Source organism: Lissotriton helveticus, chromosome 4_1 (genome assembly GCF_964261635.1).
Source record: "Lissotriton helveticus chromosome 4_1, aLisHel1.1, whole genome shotgun sequence".
NCBI lineage: Eukaryota > Metazoa > Chordata > Amphibia > Caudata > Salamandridae > Lissotriton > Lissotriton helveticus.
This window is the reverse complement of record NC_136063.1, coordinates 1,135,058,352-1,135,080,554: the sequence shown is the minus strand read 5'-3', so window position 1 is coordinate 1,135,080,554 and position 22,203 is coordinate 1,135,058,352. Positions and strand designations below refer to the sequence as shown.

General features: G+C 43.5%; 1 protein-coding gene across 1 annotated transcript in view; it reads right to left on the bottom strand.

Annotated features, from left to right (window-relative positions):
* NFX1 (nuclear transcription factor, X-box binding 1) overlaps positions 1–22,203 on the bottom strand; it is a 1,119,153-nt gene that overhangs the window by 1,025,455 nt on the left and 71,495 nt on the right. The window contains exon 2 of the mRNA XM_078687738.1: positions 16,831–18,294. Coding sequence (XP_078543864.1) covers positions 16,831–18,294 — 1,464 coding nt within the window. The remainder of the gene's footprint in view (positions 1–16,830; positions 18,295–22,203) is intronic.

The window sequence follows — 22,203 nt, the reverse complement described above, 5'->3', positions numbered from 1 at the left end:
CACTCCTCGGCCGCGCGGCTCTATATAAAATGATGGCGCTCCCCAGATTTCTATATGTATTAGAAAACACCCCGTATCCAGTCGCCCCGAGATACTTCAAACAAGTCGCAGCACGAATATCTAACCTGCTATGGAATAATGGCCCGGCACGTATAGCATACGATAAACTGACGAAAAGCTGGTATGAGGGAGGCATAGCATTGCCAAATATACAGCTATACTACTGGGCAGCTCACCTTAAAATAATAAACCATTGGTTACATACGTCAAGAGATGATCCTGCCTATAAAGCAGACTGGTCACAGTTAGGGGCAGACAGCATGCTCTCGGTGCTATACAACAAATCACAGGTTAAACGGTTTGTAGGGCCGACACAGCATACAGCGGCCATATGGCACTTGGCACAAGCACGGCTAGGTTGGAAGGGAAAAATAACCAAACTGACCCCACTATGGGACACAAAAACCCTGGGAAATCTGAGGTCCAGTAAAGGGTTTGCGCAGTGGGACTGCATTGGTATATCTACAGTCGGTGACCTGTGGGACGGGGGCACGGTGATCACGTTTCCACAGCTCCAACAACAATATGGGCTAGGCCCGACAGAAACATATCGGTATGTACAAATAAGACACGCACTGCTTCAGGCAATTCCGGTGGGCACCGACATTCCAGAGTCCTCGCCGCTGGAAGATAGGCTATTAACAGATTATATGCAGGAACGCGCAACATCCCTCACATATAAAAAACTGATTAATAACATAGCAGACCCTACAATAAAACTGAGAGAAAAATGGGTGGGAGACATAGGCGAGGTTACTGACTCGGAATGGAATGAGGCGCTAGCTTCCCCGAGAGAGGTGGGCATCTCAGCTAAGTTTAGACTGATTCAACTTAAAATCCTACATCGCATTTATTACACGAGAACCATGTTGCATAAAATTCACAAAGTACCGTATCCCTTTTGTCTTCGTGGGTGCGGGGAAGAGGGGACACTGTTCCATACAATTTGGGATTGCCCGAAAATACAGGAGTTTTGGAGACGGGTTATGCGCACTATCTCACAGACACTGAAGATCTCGGTTCTGCCGGACCCTCGAAAATGTCTATTAAACATCTGGGACCCAATGATTTGGATAGATATGAGATAATATGGGCCACCCTGGCCATGACGGTTGCGAAACGAGACATAGCGCAAAAATGGGGCACACCTGAGGTGCCCACAAAGAACATGTGGAACAGAAACATGGACACGCTGATGGTTACAGAAAGAGAGGTGTATGTGCTCAGGGCTTGCCCCCGTAAATGGAACAAGGTTTGGACTGCATGGAATATATATAGGGGGGAAATATGCGAGCCCTTGCCAGAAGACGAAGATATGGACTCTGAGGGGGAGGAAGAAGATGAATAGTAAATCAAGGGGGTGGGGTGGTACATTGCGGAAACGGATGTTGAGTCATGCACGTGAAGGTTACTTAGGCTGCACGAGGCGATGCAGGAGGAGTAACTAAAGAGATATTATGGGCATGGTGGGAATGCTTAACTGTGAAGACTGTCTTTAAGTTTAGAACCTTAAGTTAAAATGTTCTATATAAAATATAAAACAAAAGACCTTAGGAATGTGTTTCAGGAATGGAAATATACTTGCAAGGATTACAGAACTACATTATACGGATTGACTATGGCTCGTAACATGTGCATAGGACCTGTGAAGACTGTATCCAACAGTAATAAGATTGTGAGATTATACTGATATGAACCTTTTCAAAAACATGTAAGTGTATGTGTATGTCAAATCTTGAATAAATGTCTTTAAAAAAATAAAAATAAAAATTTAAAAAATGACTATTCGGTTGAAGATGAGGAGTAGGGTGAGGGACCATTGTAAGAAGTTCCGTGAGACAATTGGGAATAAATATTGACCCCCGGATCTTTTCTGAATATGGTTATCTATGCTTGAATGAGGCCCACACCAACAGCAGTACGGGGGGAGGGAGGTGGGAGGGGGAGTTGGGGATTCCTTTAAGAGTATAAATGTTGAGAAGGGTGACTGAGGGGATACAGAAAAGCGGATGACAGACCATTATACCGACTGGAAACGATTGCTTTTTCATGCGTTTTCTTTTCTTCCTTTATTCCTTATGTCCCTGGCATTTTATGGCTGACGCCGCCCGGCCTCCGGGTTGTGGGCTAAATGGCTGTGTGATGTTTCAATTATGATCTGTGGACGGCAGCTGCCAGAGGCTAACATTTCGGAATGATTGCTTGTATACCCCATGACTCTGCAATAAAAACATAGTTTACAACAAAAAAAAAAAAATCAGAGTAGAAAAGCTAGCTGAGGAGTTTGGGGCTGTATCAGGATATTCTGTGAATAGCACCAAGGCAGAGATTATGTATCGGATCATTGCTAATTCGGATAGAGAGGTTTAGACTGAGATAAAATAACTGGGCATTTCCATAGTCCACTCATCGGAGGTAATCCCGACACATAATCTAGGGAGGGAGGTAAAGAAAATTGATTTTCTGCTTACCAGGTGGAAGAATCTGCTGTTGACAATTTACGGCTGAGTAAACTTAATTAAAATGCCGATACTCCCTAAATTGACATATCTTTTCAACTGTATCCCACTTACATTTCTTAGAACTGCTATAACTAAAATACAGGGGAAGATAACAAGTTTCATCTGGACTTCTGGTGCAGACAGGCTCTCTTTGAAAAATTGAGACAAAGGTTGGAAAAAGTGGGCCTAGCAACCAGATTGGAGTCTTTATTGTATGGCGTTCCAATTGAAGCACTGCAGGATGCTGCTTGGAACCCCGGATAGTTCACCCTGGGGTAGAATCTTACCAGAAATTACCACAAAGCTTGGACCTACAGGTTTCCTGTATACGTTCGGGGTTCTGAACTTTTTTATAAAGTATGGCTGAAAGGTTTGAAAGGCAGCACTCAGCCGTATTTGGGTATTCGCTACTATTCATATTTCACACCAGTGTGGGATTCTCCTGGTACCCCGGAGTGCTTGTTTGATGTTTTGAGCTATACCCCGAGGAGAGGAACTATTTCCAGTACAGTGGCTATTAACTTGGGAAACACGTAAGGCTAGGACTGGTGAGTTCCCTATTTAGATTTAAAATGTGCAGTTCTCCTCTTAGTAAGCAAGTGGCAAACAGGAGATCGGAGGTGTCTGGAAAGTTTAGTCACTCTTGCAAGATGTGCGGCGCATGAAATGAGAGGTTTCCATATGGTATTGGAAGCTCTTGGATGCGGAGAATAGAAATCTGCAGCCCCCTTACGTGCTTTGAGAGGAGATGATCTGTGGGTCTGGGTTACTACAACTGTGGCAAGTTTCCTTAAAATTAATTAATTTTACAGTTAAGCTAGCTAATCTTTAAAAGGAACGATTATCTCAGAATATTTTGGACACCCCTTGGGCAGAACTCAGCAGTGTTTGCTGTTTTCATCTATTGCGCCTTGCTCAAAGGGAGATCTGCAAAAACTGGTTAGATCCAACAGCTCCTTCCACTGAGGGATGGCTCTAGGCTTTTCATCGGACTTGCAGATTAGACCTAGAGAGTACTCCAGGCAGTGCCGATACTATTTGAGAGGATTTCTTGAGGTGGAATGGTATGTTGGTTCCCGAAAAAAAAAAAACGAGCAGTCCCATGATTACAACCAAGCACCAACCTGACATGGGTTTTCAGCCCAGTCTGATGTGGTGAGGCCAAGTAAGTGCATCAGGCTAGAGGCTAGTCCCCATCATATTCCAGCCTGAGACTGCAGCAGCTTTGATGATATGAGGACATAAAAAAGAAAAAAGTGCAGAAAAAAATACCAAGAACAGTCCCTGAATAACAAACATATACAGAGTATTCTCGAAATACTGTCGCGAAAACAAATGTGTTATATGTGAACATGCAGAGCAAATAGAGGCAGCCTAAAACGTGTAGAATGCAGGACTAAGAGAGAACCAACGTGGGCCCAGAAGGGAAATCGCTACAGGTGTTCTTGCATGCAGAACTAGCTCAACAGACTGTGATATCCCTTCACTTTCCACACTATTGCCCTCTCGCTAGTCCAACAAGGACTCAAAGCACACACAACCCCAACTAAACCAATGTTATTTCTATTGTATACCACTAGCCCACTTTCCTAACCGTCCAACCCTGGTGTGACCCTATACTTTGACAGATGGTGATGAGAAGTAGCATTTAATAAATAAACACATGAAAATGTATCTACGGTGTGCCAGAAGTGGTGCTGCTGTGAATTGTGATAGATTTCTTTTTTTACTTAAATCAGCCTTCCAGGAATGAAGGCATTTTCTCCTGCCTGTTGTACATGGACTCAAACTTTATTTCCAATTTATCGATCTAGGGCAATCTCATCCTTCTACATTTTATGTAGAGGCAAGGTTTGATTGCCAGGCAGGAAGAAGCCTTTGGGAAATATGGAAATGTGGGCAATTTGATATCAAAAACTGGTTTCACTGCATATTTGGCATGGAACTGTCTCCTAGAAGAGCTCCACCACTGGCACACGAGTAATGGGCAGCCTTTGGTTCAGAAACAAGTGAAGCGTTTGGGATATATAGTTTATTGTTTAAAATCATCAATTGCGACAAGGTGAGTTTAGTTATGATTAATATGAACTGCTCCCAATCAGGTTCAAAATTCTTAAAGCTGGCAGTCAATAAACATGCTGTTGTGTGGTAATGTCACCCAAAAGTTAGACTGGGTAATTGGATTGAACAAACTATTTCCACTTCTATCAAAGATGAGGGAAGAGGATTTACGGTCCATTCAGTTCCCCTGATTAGATCCGGAGTTAATCAAAAAGGAATGGACACTAGTGTCTACTGAACCATTGGTTCAAACTTGACAACCCTCATAGGCAGCCTGATTCAATCGATGCAGTGTATCTTTTATCCGCCCCGTCAGGTGTCATGGCATATTCATAGGGTAGTCAAGAAGCGTGTGGTATGCCTGCCTCACCCGAGGCTACCTCTGGTCCAGGTAGAAGTGTCCAGGAATAACAGGGAGGGTAAATTATTATAAAAGGCAGTGTATCTCCAAAAGTTTTTTAATGAAAAAGGGGATGACACTGTCAATTAATAATTGTCGATATATATATGTAATCGAGTAACTAGATTACCATATACCTATGTATATATGGATGCGTCAACATGTTTCAGCTCTCTAGGCCCAGCCGGGTCTGTAGAGCTTTCGTCAGGACAAAGAACAAACAAAACATAAATGAGGAACTCACACTAGTCGTGTAGGTTCCTTTCGCTATTTTTAGCGTTTCTTATTTAGTCACCTGAAATATAGGAGCACAAACACACACAATCTAATACAGTATGGTATGTTGGTTATGGTGATTAGGCATAATGCTTTTCTTGAAGCACACAAACTAGGATTACTAGTGAACTTATATGCACCTAATTATTAGCTACATAAATTTGTTGCGAAGGAAAGGGCAATAGAGAACAGGTTTTCACAGTGTATACAGAGAGCATGCTGCTTATACGGTAAAGTCTTAGGAGTTTTTTGACAATTAAACTCTAATACGCATCTAGTTGGAGTAGCGCGCAGTGGCATGTACGCGTTCTATTATCTAGCAGTGAAGACGCGCAATAGAAGTCAAAGCGGTACCTTAATAGATTCTTTAGAAAACTTCAACAGGGGTGTGAGAGTCGCTAGGCGTGGTCTTTGCTGAAGGAATATTACCAAAAGTTAGAATATTCTAAGTTGGAGTTCTTACCCGTGTGCTGGCATCTTAGGCAATGGTTCTTACCCACGTGGACCGCGTTCAGGTCCCTGTGCTGACTCTGCCCCTGGTTACAGGCGGGGCTCAGCTTCCTGGCCTTATGACAGCAAGGTCACAAAACAAAAGAAGGACTCCAATGTATTTCCTTAGTACCTTCAAGATGGAATCCACCTCTGAATATTGCACGAAGGATTCAAAACTGCAGATTTTTGAACATGAAGTGTTCGTTTTTTTGAAAAATAATAATGAATATTTTGATTGTCAAAATAAAACGGTGAGGGACACAAACAGCGTTTTCTTGAATAAAAGTTTTGTATCAATATGTGGATTATGCTGTTAATGATCCAACCAATTTTGTTCAAACAGATGTATTGTGCACTACTCTAGACCGAATTAATTGTTTTCTCATGGGAATGTTAGTAGAACTGACTCCATGGAATGTTATCGTTCATCCCTGATAGGTGGGTGCCCAAACGGTCCACCCACCTTTGTTCCTTTTCAAAAAGAACTTGTTCCGCATTGTTATTCTTGTCTTGCAACATTTTGAGTACTGTCCAGCTTAGGTCGTCACAGGTATGTCCCGCCTCCACAAAATGTGTGCAGAGTTTTGTGTTATTTCTCTTCATTCTCACGTTGCTCCTATGTTCTCCAATTCGTAGCTTAATTTTCCTACAGGTCATGCCTATATATTGGCGTTTACAGGGACATGTGACCATGTAGATAAGATGAGACGAGTTACAGTTCGTGTGATGTTTTTGGGTCCATTTGAAAGTATCTGTAAGTTGAAGAGTTTTAGTTGGTTTTGTAAACTTACATACACCACAGGTGCCACATGGGTAATGTCCAACAACAGGTTGCATCCTGGCATCTCTTATGACAGTGGGTGTTTGTTTCATTCTAGGTCTCGTGTGGACCAGGACGTCTTTTATGTTTTTAGTTCTCTTGTTTGCAAATCTTGGTTTTGGCCAATCGAATTGTCCGGAGGTAATTATCTGCCAGTTTTTCCTGATGTAATCCCTTTGCTTTAATTTCTGGCTCAATTCCATTGCTTGTATCTGATAATCACTGTCCTTGCTGCAGCAAGGACAGTGATTATCAGATACAAGCAATGGAATTGAGCCAGAAATTAAAGCAAAGGGATTACACACCATCAGTGATCAAAAAGTGCATGAAAAGGGCTAAACATCAGCCACGTGAATGCCTTTTACAAACGAACGAGAAGGAACCAGTAAAAGATTTGGTGACCTGCGTAACCACTTATTGTCCTGCTACCTACGATGTACAGAAACTCATCAGGAAAAACTGGCAGATAATTACCTCCGGACAATTCGATTGGCCAAAACCAAGATTTGCAAACAAGAGAACTAAAAACATAAAAGACGTCCTGGTCCACACGAGACCTAGAATGAAACAAACACCCACTGTCATAAGAGATGCCAGGATGCAACCTGTTGTTGGACATTACCCATGTGGCACCTGTGGTGTATGTAAGTTTACAAAACCAACTAAAACTCTTCAACTTACAGATACTTTCAAATGGACCCAAAAACATCACACGAACTGTAACTCGTCTCATCTTACCTACATGGTCACATGTCCCTGTAAACGCCAATATATAGGCATGACCTGTAGGAAAATTAAGCTACGAATTGGAGAACATAGGAGCAACGTGAGAATGAAGATAAATAACACAAAACTCTGCACACATTTTGTGGAGGCGGGACATACCTGTGACGACCTAAGCTGGACAGTACTCGAAATGTTGCAAGACAAGAATAACAATGCGGAACAAGTTCTTTTTGAAAAGGAACAAAGGTGGGTGGACCGTTTGGGCACCCACCTATCAGGGATGAACGATAACATTCCATGGAGTCAGTTCTACTAACATTCCCATGAGAAAACAATTAATTCGGTCTAGAGTAGTGCACAATACATCTGTTTGAACAAAATTGGTTGGATCATTAACAGCATAATCCACATATTGATACAAAACTTTTATTCAAGAAAACGCTGTTTGTGTCCCTCACCGTTTTATTTTGACAATCAAAATATTCATTATTATTTTTCAAAAAAACGAACACTTCATGTTCAAAAATCTGCAGTTTTGAATCCTTCGTGCAATATTCAGAGGTGGATTCCATCTTGAAGGTACTAAGGAAATACATTGGAGTCCTTCTTTTGTTTTGTGACCTTGCTGTCATAAGGCCAGGAAGCTGAGCCCCACCTGTAACCAGGGGCAGAGTCAGCACAGGGACCTGAACGCGGTCCACGTGGGTAAGAACCATTGCCTAAGATGCCAGCACACGGGTAAGAACTCCAACTTAGAATATTCTAACTTTTGGTAATATTCCTTCAGCAAAGACCACGCCTAGCGACTCTCACACCCCTGTTGAAGTTTTCTAAAGAACCTATTAAGGTACCGCTTTGACTTCTATTGCGCGTCTTCACTGCTAGATAATAGAACACGTACATGCCACTGCGCGCTACTCCAACTAGATGCGTATTAGAGTTTAATTGTCAAAAAACCCCTAAGACTTTACCGTATAAGCAGCATGCTCTCTGTATACACTGTGAAAACCTGTTCTCTATTGCCCTTTCCTTCGCAACAAATTTATGTAGCTAAAAATTAGGTGCATATAAGTTCACTAGTAATCCTAGTTTGTGTGCTTCAAGAAAAGCATTATGCCTAATCACCATAACCAACATACCATACTGTATTAGATGTGTGTTTGTGCTCCTATATTTCAGGTGACTAAATAAGAAACGCTAAAAATAGCGAAAGGAACCTACACGACTAGTGTGAGTACCTCATTTATGTTTTGTTTGTTCTTTGTCCTGACGAAAGCTCTACAGACCCGGCTGGGCCTAGAGAGCTGAAACATGTTGACGCATCCATATATACATAGGTATATGGTAATCTAGTTACTCGATTACATATATATATCGACAATTCTTAATTGACAGTGTCATCCCCTTTTTCATTAAAAAACTTTTGGAGATACACTGCCTTTTATAATAATTTACCCTCCCTGTTATTCCTGGACACTTCTACCTGGACCAGAGGTAGCCTCGGGTGAGGCAGGCATACCACACGCTTCTTGACTACCCTATGAATATGCCATGACACCTGACGGGGCGGATAAAAGATACACTGCATCGATTGAATCAGGTTGCCTATGAGGGTTGTCAAGTTTGAACCAATGGTTCAGTAGACACTAGTGTCCATTCCTTTTTGATTAACCCCAAACTATTTCCACTGCATATATTTCATGGGATTCACAACCAGAATACAAGGAATGGAGATCTTTGCCGTACTGAAAGCAGTGCAGGCCTTTATGATATTCCTACTGTTGTCAGCTGAGAGCTTCTATCAGCATTTGTCTATTACAGATAGGCCAAGCTGTCTTCCTAAGATTATTCTCAGATGTGGTAGGTAACGAACCCTACAATGCCTGTAATCTTGAAACTCATCAAGAGTTTGTTAGTTGTACCATAGGCACTGGAAGTAGGAGTGCTGGGGTGCTGCAGACCACCTGAAATATCCATGCTGGCCTTCATAAGTTGAATAAATGATAAGGATGCCTTTAGTTTTGTTTTTATCGGAGTCTCTTCAAAGAGAAAGGTCAAATGACAGTCTATTTCTTCTGACAACTGCTGCTTACTTTTTTAACATGGCAAATGCTATTTACTAGTCTTTCTTTAACTGTAAAGTTAGAGAGTTAAAGGATGTTTTAAGGCGAACTATCTGACAATCTAACTGGTGCACTGAAAGAAAAAGGCGGTCATTTTTATTTCCAGCACACTACAAAATTTAAACTTCAATAAATTAACTGTACGAATATTTCTAATGTTTTCAAATGACATTCTGTAATTTTTATAATTCTGAATTGTGATGTAAACAGAAAATGTAATAAAAGGAACAATCTTTTTGTCGCTGTTGCAACAAGGGGACTTCAGGCCCCAGAAGACACTGCTGCTGCCTTGGGGAGGTGCCATCCACGACGCCCGCGCTTAAAAGCGCACAACGCAAGCCGCGAAGCGAGACGCGCGCGGACCGCGCGGGGGCAAAGCCCGGGCCAAGGGCAGTCCCATCCTAGCCCGTCACAGCCAGGAAGGGGCAGGGCTGGGCCCCCCCTCTTTGCCTCACTCCCCGCGCACTTCTTCGTAAAGAAAGTCGGCCTGCATCAAGGTACTGTTCTAATCTATACTGTGGCCCCTCCATTTGTCTCGGCCTTGGACTTCTGGACTATTGTTATAATATTACTAATCCAGCCTAAATCCTGTTTTATTGAGGTGTATTAGGCTCTGTGAGAAGAGTGATTTTTGGGATAGACTAGGCTATTAGTCGTTCTAGTGTAGCCAGTCTTAGTTCAACTATATCTGGGCTACTTCTAGGATAATGGGGAAGCGGAAGGCATTGGAGGAGAGCGGGGAGGGAAATGAGGGGGGGGGGGGGGCGGGGGCAAAACCTAATATCAGGAAAAAGGCAAAAATGTCACGGAAGGTTACTGCAAATAATTGTGTCATGGACCGAATAGACACACTTATTAGCAAGTGTGAGGATATCCTCGAATCAGCACCTCTTAAACATGTAAATAGTAACCCCAAACTCCATCAGAAAGAGAAGACCTATGTAAACCAAGCGCAGCCAGCCATCCCAGATATGTTTTGTAAAGCCAGAAGCCAACCTCAACCATTGAGGCCCAGGACCAAAGTGCTTCTCTACCAATTGTAATAAATCCTGAGGGTGATGAGCTTTCTTCAGAGGTAGATCATGTAGTCCACATTGATCCAATCGTCATTTGCACCAATAGATTCCAACCACTTGGAGACGCACAAACGCAAAATAGGGTAGAGGAGATTAACTTAATGAGAGCACAAGCTCAAATTCAAACTAATAACCCTCCTCAAGAGCAAATCACTACTGCAGGCATGCAAGTGCAGACTCTAGAAAAGTTGACACAAGAAGTCTCCATACAGAGTCGAAGTGCAGGTAATGAAGGGTTCATTGGAGGAGATATTTGCACTGGTTAAATCTTTACTTTCGGGGGCAGGACCACAGGGTCAGTGCAGCTCACAGGGCGCTAATAGGATGGAACCCCTATTAGGACCGCCACATAAAGACTATCTGGGTCCTCAAACCAACCTATGCCTTCCAGTTAATAAAGATCTGGGAGAGGCAAGTTTAAATACAAAACTATATCCAGCTAAGAAAGGTCCCAATGGCTCGAATGTTCAACCAGTGAGGTACACAGTCCCCGCTGCAGACTCCGCCAATATCATTACATCGCATGGAACTCAACTCGATAGGACGATCCATCAGCCCCTTAGGCACAAGGGTTATGCACACGAGGGCTCTAGGTTCCCAGGACCTGGCTTGGGGCCAATTAGAGAGTATAAGCATAATACATATAAGCTGCCTAGAATATATATGGCTAACGTCCCAAAACTAACTCCAAATGGTGGCATTGAGAATGGGGATTCGCTAACAAACAAAGCCATCCATTAGATTAGGCAAGTGAGAGGTTGTTACTCGGTGATTATGGAGGTCATCATAGCTGCACGAAGGATTTCTCTCCATAGCCATCCTTTTGATAGTATCGAACTTACTATGAAGAGCGTAGACCTAGTTGAGAATCTCTTTACACTGGAGTTCTGCACTAGTCCTCCGGAGAACTCTAGAATACAATTCAGACGGTCCCTCTCTGGCTATGACACAAGGCCTCCCAGGGACAGTATAAACTGCAGGGTTGTTCTAGCCTTGAGATTAATGACTGACTAAATCTTAATGATTTAATCAGGGTTCAAAAAGGTCCTACTATTACATCCTCTAGGGCGGGACCTAAGAAGAGGCCATCGTCCCCTAATATAAATGTGGGTCCATCGTCAGAAGCTGATGGTGTGCTAGGAATGACTGCCCTGCCAACACTGAAACAATCCATGCCCCAGACCCCAGATCATACCCTACCTGTAATCAATGTCTCGAGTGGGGTCCTTGTAGAACCTGTTATCAATCTGGGCACACATCTACCAGGAATGGTCAGGTACCCAGCACAGCATAATATAACGCCTCAGATTCTAAAGACCCTACCAATAGAATGCAACATTTTGAGCTGGAACATCGCAGGATTTAATACAAAGCTAAGCTTGCTTGAATGGCATACATTTGTAGAGACACATGATATATGTGTCTTTCAAGAAATTTGGGCCGAAACACCCCTGTTTTGCGATGGGTATTTAAACTTTTCCGTAGGAGCCGATAGGGGAGCAAAAGGAAGGCCCTTGGGTGGTCTAACTATTTGGGTTTGCCAAGAGCTTAAGGCCAATATCCAGGTTCTTTCCATGCAGAACAAGGGTATACAGGCGATCAGATTGACCACTTGCGATCATTTATCAATAGTGTTATTTAACATCTACGTCAGGGGCACTATGGGGAAAAGATCGAGAGTTTTAGCAGCTCTCTAATACCTCCTTGATATGCAACCTGATGCTTCCAAGGTGATAATAGCGGGGGACTTTAATACATCGTTTGAACCCCTTACCGAGGAAGATGGACACTGGACCGAGGTAAATGATAGCAAATGGGGGGTTCCACCGCTAGAGCTAAAGCCTATCAGAAAGTGATCTGATGTGGCTATTCAATTAAATAGCATCTGCACGGAACAGGGCTTAAGTCCTCTGAATGGGCGCAACAAATCAGACAGGCAAGGAGTGAATACTTTTAACAATGGCTTTCACGTAAGTAGAATAGACTATGTCTTGGTAAGCCTGTGCCTATGGCATCTGGTGGCGGACATGAAGGTCACTGATAGGCTTGAAAGCGACCAAAAGCAACTGTGTGGTTCTCTATATTTGAATTGTCAAATGGCAGATTCACACCTTAGAGATAGGAATCACTTAGGTGAGGTTGTTTCCACCAACGACCAAAGGAGACTTAAATGGGTACAGATAAGAGAGTCGCCAGACTTATTAGATAACATTGCACAGAGCTTGGATCTCGCTACTAAAGAACTTGAGGTTTGTGTACATCAAAAAAGAGATCATGCTAATATATCGAGTACTCACTCCGCCTTCTTTAAACTCTTGCGCTCATACTTTGTAAAGCAGGGAAAGAAGCCCAAAGTATCTGCCCCGAAAAAGGGGCGTTGGTATAACGGTGACTGTCGGGAGGCGTGCCTGGCCCTAGGGAAAGCCATAAAAGGGGGCGACCCAATAAAGGTTCGCGAAGCGAGGACACTCTACAAGCTCACGCAAGTAAAAGCCAAGAAAGCTTGGGATGATAAAAGGTGGCAGGATTTGAGGGACGCTTGTGCCATGAATAATCCGAAGCAATTCTGGCACGTTTATAAATGGTCTACCGGGGGACAGGCTGAGTGCCATCAAAACCATGTCTCCGTATCTGACTGGGTAAACCACATTAAGCCCCAATATACTTCAACCCCATATTCGGGTGATAATGAATTTATAAGTGTGTTGTACTCGGAGGAAACTTTCACCAAGGCCGAAGAGGTGTGGCGCAGCGGCCAGGGCGACTGACGCCGGACGCTGGGGATCACGGTTCGATCCCCGGCACCAGCGGCAGGGGTCTGCCCAGCACCATGTGACTCTGGGCAATAGCTTGCTTAATCTTCCCGACGGCCCCCAGCGCCGGGAAACCTCTGGGTAGTTGTGCGCTTTATAAATACAGGATTATTATTATTATTATTAGTATTAAGTAGAGTTGCACTGAAATCAATATTGCCGGGAAAAGCACCTGGGCCTGATGGAATCCCTGGCGACATTTTTCTACATGATAAAGCCAGATGGTGCAGATATATCCTCTTGCTAACAAATGTGATTGCACAAGGTGCCCTGATACCCGCTTCTTGGAAAAGTGCGGAAATCATCCCTGTCAATAAGAAAGGGGACAAAGCAAGCCCGGGGAACTATAGGCCTATCAGCCTAATCGACTGCCTCCAGAAAATAGTTAGTAGGATGGTGCTAAATAGATTACAGGGGTGGATCAAAGAGTCCGGAGTTTTATCTCCATTGCAGGCTGGATTCCGAGAGTTCTTAAGTACCATCGACCAGGTGTTTAGATTTATCTTAATACACTGGAAGATTGTGACGATAGGCAAGGGTAGTCTTTATGCCGCCTTTGTAGATCTTAAGGCAGCTTTTGACCTAGTTTGCTGTTGGAAGTAATGGCCAGTTCCGAAACAGCTTGGGCTCCCTTTAGACCTCTTGACTCTGATTAGAAGGCTCCACGAAGATAACAGCGCCCAAATTAGATGGAGGGGGGGGGGGGCAGGGGGAAGTCACTGAATTATTCCCTGTTGAACGTGGCGTGAGACAGGGATGTGTGATTGCCCCTACGCTATTCTCGTTATATATTAACAGGATAGTTGATTGTATGAGTGCAACACCAACTGATGCCCCCACACTAGCAGGAGAAAAAACACCGATATTGGTGTTTGCCGACAACACATTGATCTTGTCCAAGACCCCTAGTGGGCTCCAGAAAGCTCTAAAAATCTTTGAGGACTTTTGTTCACAGAGGGGCTTGGAGGTCAATGTGTCTAAGACAAAGCTAATGGCATTCAATGCGCGTAAGGCTAACTTGAGGGGCCTCAGTATGAAGGATGGACCGCTAGAATCAGTTAATGAGTTCACCTATCTAGGGGTGAACTTCCAAGAAAACATGAAATGTGATCGCCAAATTGAATTAGCATCTCTTAAACTCAGGCAGATCTCAGGGATTCTCTGTCAGGAACACAATCTTTCTCATTCTAAGCCCATTAGCCCAGCCCTAGAAATTTACAACTTGAAAGCTGTTAGTTCAGCACTATATGGCTCGGATGCCTAGGGTTGTGAGAATCTTGTAGCTCTTACCATCTCAGAAAATAGGTTCTTAAGAAAAATCACCAGACTACCCCAGAGTACTCCAATGAGTCCATTATTAATTGATCTAGGCAGAAAACCTATCGCAGCAGTTGCCAAATTGCGTCCCCTGCTGTATTGGAGGAGACTATGGATTACACCAGAACTTGCAGGCTATGCGAAAGGTTTTCTGGAACTAATAAGGGCAGATACCTTACATCACATCAAATGGTTATGGGCAGTTAGAAATCTTTTGGGGGATCTAGGCCTGATCTCGTTGTGTGTAGACCCTGTAAACTCCCATTTTCCAACAAAAGAGGCACTGAAGACTAAGTATTGGGAATGGTTTCAGGAAGAAAACGCCAGACAACTAGTGTCATCTTCCCTTACCAGACGCTTTTTGGACCATAAGGCCGCCCCGAAGCTGGAATCTTACTGGGACGTTATCACTAAACCACTGGACCGTAAGTTGAACTTCCAGTTCAGGGTGGGAACGCTCCCAGTGAGATCTTTTACTGTTAAATGGTCAGCTCAAGCTATATCCAAGTGCCTGGGGTGCAGATCCCGCTACGAATCCCTGGCCCATATTCTTTTTGCCTGTGTTGCTTATGTGGCCCCGCGTCAGGCCTGGCTGTTACCAATGTGTAGACTTTTGGGCATGAGGCGGGTAGCTGAAGCGGAACGCATTCTGCGGACTGACACATCACCGCACATTGTAATAGCTATGGCAAAATTTTTAGGGTGGTCATGGACTTTGAGGGCTCGCCTAATAACCCAGAGTGAGTGTAAAAATTGAAACGTCCCAAAGTAAGGCTCATTCTATCGAGCTCCTTATGGGGGGGCAGAGTGTGTGTTCCAATAATGCTCTAAATGAACATATACCAAGAAGTATATTAGTTAGAATGGTATTTTACCTAACGATGAGATTTGTATATATTTTAATTGTTTTTATTTCGTACTCTAACGCGTTTTTAATTGATTTTAATTCATGAATTTTACACATTGGGGATGCGAAGTAGTTTTACTTACATGATCTATGTATGACTTACTAATCCTTCATGTTTTTGTATAATTAATTCCATTTGTATTATTGTGAATCGCTTTTATGACTGTAAATTGTCGAATAAAGCTGTTGAAATGGAAAATGTAATAAAATCAAAACAAATTGAGACACTTAGTCATGTGTAAATGATAAATATTTGTTGAAATTCAAATTTCACAAATTGGTTGTGCACTATGGTTTCATCAATAAAACTGAATGAGACAGTACAAATTGTGCGACCATTTCAGTGGAAAATGCGCTGACAGGTAAAGTGATAAATATTTGTTGAAATTCAAATTTCACAAATTGGTTGTGCACTATGGTTTCATCAATAAAACTGAATGAGAGAGTACAAATTGTGCGACCATTTCAGTGTAAAATGCGCTGACAGGTAAAGTAATAGATTAGTGACTGTATACTCCAAAAGCACAACTGACTACATACCACACTCATACCACTATCCTGCTGAGTGGGCGAGTCTAATTTTTGCTCTCTTGGAATTTTCACAATCCCTATGACCTGAATGATGTAACATTGTTGGCACAACAGCTACCTCTAAATTTGTTCCAATACCACTGAGGTGTACAAGTAGTTTTTTTCTTTGGCAAGTAAATTCTCTTATAATGTGTCTATCTACTGTCTTGGGTATCTCCTTATTTTGCAACTACAGTTGGTATGAAGAGAACAAATTGAGCTAATGATCAGCTGCCCTATCTGTTTCCAGTTGTCTTAATTATTCCTGGTACATCTCTTGATCCCAAATGTAACTCATTTCCTCCTCAATCTATTGTTGAAGAAGCAGTAAACAGATTTCACATGAAACTCCTAAACCCATCCAAGTAATAGTGAGAATTAAACAAAATACTGAATAAAATGTTTTAAGGGTTCTTACTACTTTTTCTTCAGTAGATCCCTTTTATTGTTCCAGATTTACGCAAGGCTGAACACATGCAACAGTGATAGGGAGGTAACCCCACAGAAAACAGAGGTAAATCAGCAAGTGCTTGGTAATGTTCGCTTCATAATAACCAGCTACCTTAATGGTGCAGAAAAAAGGAATAAAGTGAAGAAATGTTGGCAGACACAAGAATTATAATCTTGCGAAACAGAAGTGAAACAGAAATCCTGAATTTAAAAAAGAAACCCTTTATAGGGATCATACCTGTATGGGTTTCCTTGTTCTTTGGTACTTCACTCTGCTTTTTCCATTGTTGAGTCCGGCCAGAGTGCAAGCTTTTCGGAGCATTATCTTGAATTGGATATTTTCTTCCTGAGGGCTTGTCAGCATCAGCCATCCGTTGTGAATGAGCTCTATTGTCAGGGTCGGAAACTCTGTGAGAATATGAATGAGGATCAGTTTCGGGGACCCTATGAGTGTGAGCTCGGCCTTCAACATCAGACACCCTATGAGTGGGAGCTCTAGCATCAACATCAGATACCCGATGAGTGTGAGCTCTAGTATCAACATCAGTCATCCTATACGAGTGAGCTCTAGGTTCTGTATCAGATGCTCTATGAGTGTGAGCTCTTGATTCTGTGTCAATGGTCCTATGAGAGTGAGATCTATGGTCAGTCTCAGAGGCTCTATGAGAGTGAGCTCTTATTTCTGCGTCGATGGCCCTGTACGAGTGAGCTCTAGTTTCACTGTCAGCCGATTTATGAGCTCTTGAATCAGCATCAGACACCTTCTGTGCTTGAACTGTAGGCACTGGCTCTCGGTCACAGGTATTAGGTGGGGAGTGTTTTCTCCGTTCATCTTTTTTTTCTTTGGTGAGGAAGGATTCTGGGCGGCTCTTAGTTACCTTCATACTTCTACTCCGTTGAAGCTCACCAGTTTTCCAGATCTCATCATCTGACTGGGGCTTATTCCACAATACAGACTCCCTGGGGTATTTCTTGTTTGCAAAGGGATACCTCTTCTGGTCACTGCTAATGCCAGTGCATCCATCAAAGTTCCCTTTTCCCAGGGATCCATCCAAAGTTGCAGGTTTTGCCAAATCTACAGGTGGGATGTTTTCAAACATTTCCTCATCTTTCTGCTTTGGGATTGGTCTTTTACTACGATCATAAAAGAGTTTTGTTTTATCTCTGGGCCCTCTCACAGAACCCCCAGCCACATGCGTCAATTTCTTCGGCTTTGCACCTCGGCTGTCAGCATTCATTACCTCCTTCTCGCTCTCAGAGGAGCACAAATCACTGTGTTCCCTAAACTTTGCACGCCAGTCTGCCAATGCAGAGGTCTCCCTGAAGTCCGGCCTTGTTGCACCATCCCCAGGGGGCTGCCTTGCATGGTTTCGGTTGTGCAATCTTTCACTCTTGGACCTCTGCCATCGCTGGTTTTGAAAACTGTGGTTCCTTGCAGGCTTGCTGGTACTGCCAGCATCTGTAGCAGCTGGTTGATTTCTGCCAAGATTTGTTCCTGGCATATTATAAGTTTGTCTTTTTTGTAAACAGCTTTCATGATCAAGGTCTCTAGAAATTGGCTGTTGGCGGGCTGGAGGTAAGTTGTTGCTTCTGGTTTGATTTCTCGGATGCTCCCCTCTTCCTGGATTCCTCCAGTTTGACTGATGACTTTGCCCTTCTCTTGGAATGAAATCTGGAGCTTCTGGATTGTAGTTTATTGTGCCTATGATATAAATTGAAAGTATACATTAAAATCACACACCGTATGCCTGGCAGACATTGCAATCCTGTTCCTCACTAAGAGTTTCACAGGTCTGTCATCATCCACATGTCCTATGCAAGGTTTAATTTACCTACATTTTATTCAATACTGAACAGAGCATGGAATAATGAGGTAACATACACACTCAGTGTTAGGCACCTTATCACACATTGCAAATGTAATATGGGAGTGTTTCGAAACTATAGTCAGTTATGATCTCCTAATTTGAGCTTCCACTCAATAAGAAATTGGATATTCTCTCAACTTTACTGAATATTTGACCATGCACAACCCCTCATCCACAGCGGCCTACTAAAGTTTTATATCATAGTTTATCTCACCCAACAGCACACTGGTTCCTTTATCCAGAAGTCATTGAACTTAAAATGTATATCTAAATTTCTCAAAGCATAACTCTTTGAATAAAGGACTTTTGATTTTCCAAAAGAGTTCACTTCCACATATTTCAGTTAAAAAAATTCTTATATTTAGGAAATGTCTTTATTCGTAATACCTTTCAAAGCTCCATGATCGGTATGTAGTCCATTTCAATAAATATTTATTTAAACAATTATACATAGCACGTCTGCTGCTCTGAGACTGCTGGTGTGTGCTGTGTTCCGAAAACACAAAAGAGGCACTGGCAAACACAGCATGTCTTGCCTTTTGATGACCAATACAGATCTATTGGCTTTGTCAATACTTTTTGTCACTACTATTTAGCTTCAGCAACAAACAAAAAAATGAAAAAGAGGAGAGGACCGTGTATGAGTGAATGCTTCACCAGAGGTGTGTACATATGGCTTGACATGGCTGACTTATTTTCCCATTCCAAGATGGCGGACGCCAAGCTTGGATGGTAAATGAAAAAACACTTAAATGTGCTTGAAAGTACATTCTGAAAAAAAGCAAAGATACCAGTAAATTCTATACGTGCAGTCCACCCAATTTTTTTTAAAGAACGCGAAGACCAACAACCTAGCTAAAAAGAAGTGGCTAGGTATATCTCAGAACAAGAACTTAACTGAAGTAAATATAAAAATGAGACTGCCATTTGCTATGGAAGCTAAAACTTGACAATAAGCAAGTTTTGTATTATTTTATATTTTATTGTTTTCGAAGACTGCAATCCATGGGGTGGATAGAGGAGACAACTAGGTGTGGGGGGGGGGGTAGAGGTGGACAGAAGAGAAGTGAAGGAGCTTGAGCCGAAGGAGAAGAAAAAAAACTAGGAATTGGGGGTGGGGGTGAGGTATAGGAGAGCAGGGATCAGGAGGAGAAGGCAAAATAGAGCATGTGGTGGGACAGGCAATCGGTGATTATGAAATTAGTGAAGCAGCACACAATGGGGAGAGCAAGAAAACACATGCACTCACACTGGTGTGCTGAAAGAAAAAGTAAAAAGTTGTACTCTGAATGTGAGCTTTGGAAGGACACAGGTCATCCGTCCAATCAAAGGATGGTACAGAAGTTATGCTCTGCTGGTGAAAAACAGAAGAGGAAAGAAAACCACTTAATAAGAAGCAATCAATTGTGATTGGTAAGAAAGTCAACTAATAGTAAACAATGGGCTGGCCAAGATCCAGCTGCAAGTAATGGTATTGTTGACAATAGGTCTTCAACAACAGACAGCTGGCGGTAAGTGAGACCTAAACAGAAACTAATAGTCCTCTTGCCATAGGGATTCCGTCAAACCTTAAAGACTGGCCAAAGAACTCAAAGGAAAATAGAACATTTGTCACTGATAGAAAACAAGTTAAAGTATTGTCAACAGTCACCAACCCACAAGTGTGTTCTGCCCAGATGTTTTAAGGTGGTTTCTATAGTGTGTAATGTAAAATACACAGATGGCTGAAAATATATTAATAACTATCTGCTGCCGGTGCGTAGATCTCTCCCTTGCCATTCTGATATTTGGCTCTCCCTGGAAACCCATGCCTGGCATATAATGTTTCTCACCGAAACGTGGGTTAGGGATTTTTCTAATCCCGACCTCAATCTAGCATTACCCACTGACTATCGTTTTGTGGGAGTGTAACGGGCGCAGGCGCAAGGGGCACCGGAGTAATCGGCAATAGACGTGTCTTTGTTAAGGAAGGCTTTATTGATGCAAAAAGGTAGTCCGTACACGTTTTCCTGGTAGGGACAGTCCTCCGCGGGGAGCGGCTTCTGGTGGTCCTCCTACTCCGGGGCTTGTTGATATCAGTCCTCCGATAGCCGTCCGGGCTTCGTCGGGGCTTTCATTCGTCAGGGTCCGTCTTGACTTTCGGGTCTCAGGACAAATAAACAAAAGAGAGCAACTCGTGAGATCAGCGTTCTCCACTGTGCTGATGTACGGGAAGGGAGTGTGGAGTAGAGCAACAACCTGTGAATGGCTACTATATACAAGTGCAAGGAGGGGTAGTGCTCGGGAAAAGGGAACCGGGACAAGGGAATACCACTATTATACAATGGAACCGCCCTTCCGTCCCACCCAGCCCCTGATCTCATCACGCACCTGGGCTAGCCACACACCTCCCCCGGGTGTGTGGCCGGGCGGCTCGTGGGGACGTTGGCCTCCTGGCGTATCCTCCGTCACAGGTGCCTCTCCTCCTCCGCTCGCAACTCCCTCCGTTCTTCTCAACGCCGCTTCTGTATTCCTCCGACCGCTCCGCTCCTCTTCTGTCCGTCTCTCCGCGTTCTCTCCTCTCCGGGTGAACAAGCACCCCTGGTCTTCAGGCACTTCCGTATTTGACGGCAGCACGTCGTCTTGAAATCCCGCCCACTCATCCTCCGACTGGGAATTAAAGGGCCAGGTACAGTCTTCCTCACTGCGGGAGCCAAGTCCGAATTCGGCCCCGCTGAAGTCCGTCTGCTGTGGATGAGAAGAGGGGGGGGATGGTTTGAGAGTTCCTGCAGGGTCCTAGAGACCCGTACCGAGTTATCAATGCAGTCAGGGGGAGTCAGCATGCCCACCCCGTTACAGGGAGTAAGCCGGGCTAACAACAAGGTGAAATGTGGGATTGTAGGGATCCTATGTTCTAGCTGGGAAATCTCTTCTAGGAACCTCTCGAACATTGGTCGCTTAGAAGTCATGTATTTTAGCATTTCTGTTGCATCTAACATAACTATGGCTGGACTTCTCATTTACGGACCCCCTAGTTCCCCGCCTCAACATCTATTATAATTTTATAATATTGCTGCTGACCTGTCGCTTAAACATCCACATTTTATGATCCTTGGCGATTTTAACTTGCATATGGATGACATTCACTGCAGAGCAGCGGCTGTATCATACGCTCGACACGCTGGCTGTGGACCCGGACAGACACCCACACGAAGGACCACTAATCCACGACATCTTACGATAACCTCCTAGCCCCTTTTTCGTGGCGTCGCCCCCACAAGTACACTCTCCCCCCCACCCCCCTCCCACACACACCCCCATGTTCATTGTTTCGGACTCTTGTCCCCCACATATAGCCCTTTCCTCCTCAAACGCCACACCCGGAGGGCGTACTTGGCCACATGACCGGCAAAGGGGCCAGGCGCAAATGGCGTCTCCTCAATTCACAGTATGGCTATAACATTTATCCGTATGACGCATCACACACTCCATCGACAGCCCGTGGGGCCCTACCGCTCTGAACGGCTGGCGTGCGCCACGGCAAAGACGGACCGAACACATACATTGCTAACCCCTATCCCATTGTCGCGTTCCCAAGGTCTGTCAGTAAAACTTATGGGTTCCAGTACTGTGGATACCGGAACGACACGCGACGACACAGCCAAAGATTGGGACACACCGATGAGATCTGATTCGTTTGCAGAGTTAAAATGTTTACTTATAATAAAATGATAAAACAAGACGTCATTTGAAGGCATAACTGA